The sequence below is a fragment of the Triticum urartu genome, chromosome 3A (genome assembly GCF_056163025.1).
Source record: "Triticum urartu cultivar PI428250 chromosome 3A, HENAU_Tu73, whole genome shotgun sequence".
In the NCBI taxonomy this organism is placed as follows: Eukaryota; Viridiplantae; Streptophyta; class Magnoliopsida; order Poales; family Poaceae; genus Triticum; species Triticum urartu.
The window spans coordinates 10,031,976-10,038,471 of record NC_141875.1 but is presented as its reverse complement, the minus strand read 5'-3'; the positions used below and the strand labels follow the sequence as shown (position 1 = coordinate 10,038,471).

At 46.0% G+C, this 6,496-nt stretch overlaps 1 protein-coding gene across 1 annotated transcript; it reads right to left on the bottom strand.

Annotated features, from left to right (window-relative positions):
- Positions 1-431: 431 nt before the first annotated feature.
- Positions 432-1,283, bottom strand: LOC147977741 (F-box/kelch-repeat protein At3g23880-like). The gene has a single exon (XM_087514526.1). The coding sequence runs from the start codon at positions 1,281-1,283 to the stop codon at positions 432-434; it is 852 nt and encodes a 283-aa protein (XP_087370652.1).
- Positions 1,284-6,496: the final 5,213 nt, after the last annotated feature.

Genomic DNA, 6,496 nt, shown 5'->3' with positions numbered 1-6,496 from the left:
AAATCCTGAAATTCCATGGCTTTGGTAAGATAATAGCATAGTGCTGAGCACATTCACCAGACCGTAATAACATCCAGATTACTTGTTTTCCATCACAGCATTGAGCTAGGCATAATTCTCCACCTAGCTCAATAAGGCTGAGTTGCTCCTCTTCCGGTGAGAAGATTTCAGGACTCCTTTGGTTTGAAGGAATCTTGTAGGATTTCTAGAGGATAGGATTTTTATAGAAAAAATTTCTATGGAGTCCTTTGGTTTGTAGGAATGGATTCCTATTCCTATATAGAATAGGAATCAATTCTTCACATTTGAAAGGAAAAAAAAATATTAGCCTAGACTTAATGAAAAAAATCCTATCCTATGAATCAATTGACATCTCTTCTTCTATAGAAAGTGAGATGCATGTCATCTCACTTCCTATGATTTTTCAATTCCTATGATATTTCTATCTTATGAATCAAAGGAGGCCTAAATGTTTCATCTTCTAAGTTAAAGCGGAGAACACCTTGTGAGGGCCTTTCAACAAGATCATCACAGACGAACAAATACAAAGAACCCTCGAAGTGTGTGACGGACATCGGCCCAATCGGCAACGGTGAATCCTCGGTGATGCTCCTCCAGGAAGAATTGATATCATTGTCACCGATGGTAAAGATCTCCATTCCCATGCTGTAAGTTTGCATGGAAAAATCCAGGTGACGGTAAAAGAAGCAGACGACCTTGTACTTATTCGTGCGAGGGTCACGACCGAAACCAACAGTTGGGATTCCTGACACATCCTCTTGGCCATCAGGCAACTTGAGCACATCATGTATGGCCGGGTTGAGGGCATACAACTTGGTGTCGGTCGAGAGCACTACAAGCCCATCACAATGCAGCATTTCATAAACCGACCCGAACTCGCCATGGAAGGTTGTGGAGTGCACGTGGCGCGCCTTGCCCTGGCCCTCTTGCCATGAGAAGAAGGCCATGTCGTTGGAAACGTTGGTCGGCCAGGCCTTGCTGTTGATCACCTTGTCGTCCAGGGTAATCGGGGTGATGAGGAAGGAAGTCTTCCGTTCTTGGTTGTTCTTGGCGGATTGCTGGAGATGCGAGCAGATGAAGCTTGTATCAGAGATGGTGGCACGCCAGGCCTTGCTGACGGACTTGAACCGCGTGAGAGCTTTCACTGACAGCCAGACAAGAATCTCAAAGACCATCTCGTCAGGTAGCGCCGGGCAGTAGCGCTCTCTCCTCTTGTACACCTTGTGTATTTCTTTGCAGCTGGTTCTCATGTCCACGGCCATCTTTTCCTTGGATCGTGGCGTCCTAATAAACTCCTTATATAAAGGAGCCCCAACGTTCGTAGACAGCGTTGTGCGTGTGTATATATCTCAACGCGACATCGTTGTAGTGGGGTGCTCGGTCTCGCAATAAGAGAGACAAAATCGCGCCCAGTGGGTGAGACATAGTATCAACTCGCCTGTACACATGTAAGATGCCCTTGTACAGGGCAAGGTGCTTAAGAACAATAAACTAGCTTTTCCTGAAGTATTATTGCTTATTTGTAAAGAGTAGACGTTTAATTAGACATTCCTCTGTAAAGATAGGCACTTGTGCTTAAGAAAAAATTGGCTTATTCAACTAAACATCTCTCTAAGCACCTCGCATTGTACAAGGCCTAATTGACCACGGGCCAACCGAGTTGGATGCACAGTTTTCTTCAGTACTGACATTATTTATTTCAGATGGTTCATGCTCGAGCCCTGGTGTAGCGAGCGGTATTCGCTGGTTCATTTTTTATGACCTTGTTTTTTTATGTATACTCAACAAGGAGTTTTTAAACCCATGCTCACATGCTCCTTCATGCACATTAAAATCTGAAAATTATTTTAAAAATCTTTTTTTTGATAAACATTGATGAAAATGTTAACTCCGTATAAATTTATTTGATGAAAATACAGTCGTGGAGGTTTGGGCAAAAAACATGCTTCAAAAAGGCTATTGTTGGGAGCATTTTGGAGCATCTCTTTTGTTCAGATCTCCACGAATGTCATCACATCAAAAAAATTGCACTCGGTTAAAACATTCATGTTAAGCCAACTCCATCGCGCGACCCTATCCTGTCCGCCCCTGTCCGTTTGGGGTAAAAGGGACAAACGAGACAGCCCAGCGCGCGGCGGCAAACGGACTTTTGTCCGCTTTATGTCCGCTTTCGACCCATCTGCGGCCCAAGTTTGCGCCGCTTTTGGGGTGAAATGGACACCACGCGGACGCGCGTGTCGTCTGCGCGTGTCCTCCCCTGGCCTGCCCGTCGGTGGCACAACGCAGGCCTTTTTCTATCCGCCCCCTTCCTCCCTCCGGCCGCACCCCCTCCACTCTTCCCCTCGCCGTCGCCGCTGCCATTGCAGCTGTGCAGTTCGGACGCGAGCTCGCCCAACCCCTTCCCCTCGGCACTGCTGAGCTACCCAACCACGGCCACCTGGTTTGCGCACCGGCCGACCGGTTTTGGGGCGGATCCAGTCGGTCTTGAGCTCGGCCGGCTGTGGGAGGCCGGGCCGCGTCATGGACTGGCCGGGCACCTCGCCGGAAGGCCCTGGCAGGGCCGCAAGGCCACATGCAGGCAGTGGCTCCTCCTCTAGCCGCTCGGATCTGCACCGTCGGTGGTCCGCCGGTAGATACACGAATGGCGGCCGGCCGGGCTCGGTGCTTGCCCAAAAGCTCGTCGGCGCACCGTTGCCACTCATTAAGTGCGATCACTGCCCAAGGATGGTCGTGCGCCGCGTGTCTACAACGCCGGAACATCCTGGATGGGTGTTCATCAAGTGCTTAAACGATGGGGTATGCGTTTTTTTAGCTTCGGTTTATGCTCTAGATTTGACTAGTTGTGCTAACTTCAAATTTTGTTGTGTAGAATGGATGCAAGTTTTGGTATTGGGAAGAAGAGTACATCGATATATTGATAGAGCGAAATTTAGTACATGTTCGTGCACTTTTAGCTAGTATAGAGGCTGTAAATGAGGCAAGTGCACTTGTTGCTAGATTAGAGGCTAGACAAGAGACTAGGTGTGAGGAGGAAGCAACATCGACTTCTGGCTTGAAGAAGAAAGGAGGATGCCAGATCGAGCCTCCTCCTCCACAGATCAACAACGAGTGCATCGAGAAGGCCCTAACCCAACTCAAGGGAGCAGTTATGGAAGTTGGGTATCTTCTAAAATGTATTCTTGTGGTTCTTGTTTTCTTTGGTCTTGCTTTACTAGTCAAAATGTGATGATGTATTTTTCATGTACCAAAAATGAATGATGAAATAAAGTTAAGGACTTGCAAAGAAATAATATGCGGACAGGATGCGGCTGGGATGCGTCCGCGCGCTGGGCGCATGGCCACCGCATCCCAGGACACGTCCGGACACGACCCCAAATCCCTACCCAAACGGACAGAATCCGGACAAAACGGACGTCCGTTTGGGGTCGCGCGGTGGAGTTGGCCTTAGTCTTTCTTCACATTTTTGTTTGAAATGACATTTCTAATTATAATTCAAAAGTTTTTATTCTATTTTTAGACACTTTCTTTTACTTATTTTCAAGCTTATACTTTCTTTTCATTAGATTTAGTTATTTTTGTCAACTACTTATGCATTTTTAATAAAGTTACCGCAACAAAGCACGGGGAGAGAGTCATCCTCATTACTCTATTTCACATTTACACATTAAATCCAAATCATCTTTTGCTGTAAAACATTTCTTATTTTATTCTCCTACTCCTTTTCTCCTTACCGTGTGCCCTATATTTCAAATTGTTTATTACACTACCATCCCGCTGCAACGCGCGGGGAATTGTCTACTATTCAAAATGGCTACTGGCACATACCGAATTCTCCCTGCAAATAATGTTATGCCGATCCGTCGGCTCATTTTGGGTTAGTTAAGAAGCAACTCTAAGTTATGGAGAAAGCAATAGCAGTAAACTAAATGATCAAAGTGCTAAGCTAACGGATGTGTCAAGTCAATCACATCATTCTCTAATGATGTGGTCCCGTTTATCAAATGACAACTCTTTGTCCATGGCTAGGAAACTTAACCATCTTTGATCAACGAGCTAGTCAGGTAGAGGCATACTAGTGACACTCTGTTTGTCTATGTATTCACACATGTACTAAGTTTCCGGTTAATACAATTCTAGCATGAATAATAAACATTTATCATGATATAAGGAAATATAAATAACAACTTTATTATTGCTTCTAGGGCATATTTCCTTCATTTCCTTGTGATACAAATCCCTTTGGTGGATTTATTCATCCCTCAAATAATGTTGCGCCGATCAGTCGGCTCATTTTGGGTCAGTTAAGAAGCAACTATCTATGAATTTTACTCGTGATACAAATCGCTTTGGTGGATTTCCTATGAATTATGTGTCTATACAAATCTCAAAAAACGAGTACTTGTATTATAGAGCATGTCTCCTGGAAAAAGGAAAAAACCCATGCCCCTATCGCTCTTATGGGGTGGCACGGGTGAACCCTAGCCACCGGCGCCCCATCCCTTTCCCACCTCTGTCTCCAGCCCCGGCTGCTACCGGATGAGGCCGACCGGATAAGCCCAGCTCGGCAGGTGGTAGCGGCTGGGCGAGCTCCTCTCGAGGTGTGTTGATTCATCCCTGGCCGACACGGCTTGCTCGATCACGGAGTGACAACGAAAGTTGGGGCGGTGTCCTCGGGTGATGGTGTTGGTGGTGGATCTGCTCGCCGGTGAGATGGGGAGGTCTAGTGCGGTGGATCAAAGGGCGGTCTGGCACTTGAGGATTTGGCATCTGCTATCTAGATTCGTCGGCCGTGATGGCAGCATGTCGTGCTTGTAGGGACGGCGGCAGGCCAGTGCGGTTGTGGGTGCTTGCACTAGTAGAAAAAGGGCCAAACGTGAAGCACATTAGTGCCGGTTTGTATTTGAGCCGGCACTAATGTATACATTAGTGCCGGTTCCAACGGCTAGCCGGGCCGCTTTCATTAGTACCGGTTCGTGGCGAACCTTTAGCACCGGTTCGTGCCACGAATCGGTACTAATGAGAGTGGTGGCATGATGTTGTCAGACTGGGGCCCCTCCAGCCCCTTTAGTACCGATTCGTGCCACGAACCGGTACTAAAGGTCGTCCTACATAAACCCTTCGTCCACCCGAGCTCGCTCTGTTCTTCCCCTTTCCCCTCTCCTCTCTGTTCTTCCCCTCTTCCTCTCGAGCTCATCACATATTTTGCCCAAAATTTGTCAAGATTTGAAGGCCCCCATCCATTCAAATGATCACAAAGGTTAGCAACTTTGTCCTTTCATGTCTCATTGCTAGATTAGCTCTTGCAATGCTTTATATAGTGATTAATTTGTGAGTTTAGTAATTTGGGAGGATATATATATGTGCTAGTATTTGATTTATATGCAATTTTTTCTAGGAGGTATGTGAACCGGAAATTCCAACCGACCCTATTGTCGAGAGGTTAAATTTAGTTGAAAGAGAAAACGAGTACTTAAAAGAAAAATTGAAAAGAATTGAGGGGGAGAAGATGGAATTGGAGTTGCATGTTGCCGATGTCGTCGATGATCACAAGATCAAGATGGAGAAAATGCGCTTGAAGATTAGAAAGATTAGAAAATATGCCATTGATAGTGAGGCTTGGTATCATTATGCTGTTGGATCCATTGTTACCTTAGTTGCCATCTTGATCGTATTTGTTGTTACATTTAAATGCTTTAACTAGAGAGTTATTTGTTTGTTGCATTTAAGTGTTGTATGAACTTTATGTATGAACTTGTATTAATTTGGTCTATTCGGTGTTGTGTAATGAAGATGAGCCGGCAATGGATGTACGATGACCGATGCTCTCCCCAGTTCGTTGAGGGCGTGCATACTTTTCTGCTTGCGGCTGAGGCAAACAAGCGGGCGGATGGTTTTATGCCTTGTCCATGTGCTCGCTGTAAGAATGGTCACAATTACTCTACGTCAATAACCATTCATGTCCACCTGTTTAAGTCCGGTTTCATGCCCCACTATAATGTTTGGACCAAGCACGGAGAAAGAGGGGTTATGATGGAAGACAATGAAGAAGAAGAGGACGACGACAGCTATCCTGGCCATGGGTTCCCTGAATACGATGATACAACAATGGGGGAAGAAGCTGAGCCGGTAATGCGGGAAGAAGCTGAGCCGGCAATGCGGGAAGAAGCTGAAGAAGAGGCATCAGATGAGGCCGTTGATGATCTAGGTCGGGCCATTGCCGATGTAAAGAGAAACTGCGCAAGTGATTTGGAGAAGAAGAAGTTGCAGCGCATGTTAGAGGATCACAAAAAATTGTTGTACCCGAATTGTGTAGGTGACAAGAAAAAGCTGGGCACCACACTGGAATTGCTGCAATGAAAGGCAGAGAATGGTGTATCTGACAAGGGATTTGAAAAGTTGCTGGTAATGATAAAGGATATGCTTCCAAAGGACAACGAATTGCCCGAGAGTACGTACGAAGCAAAGAAGGCTGTCT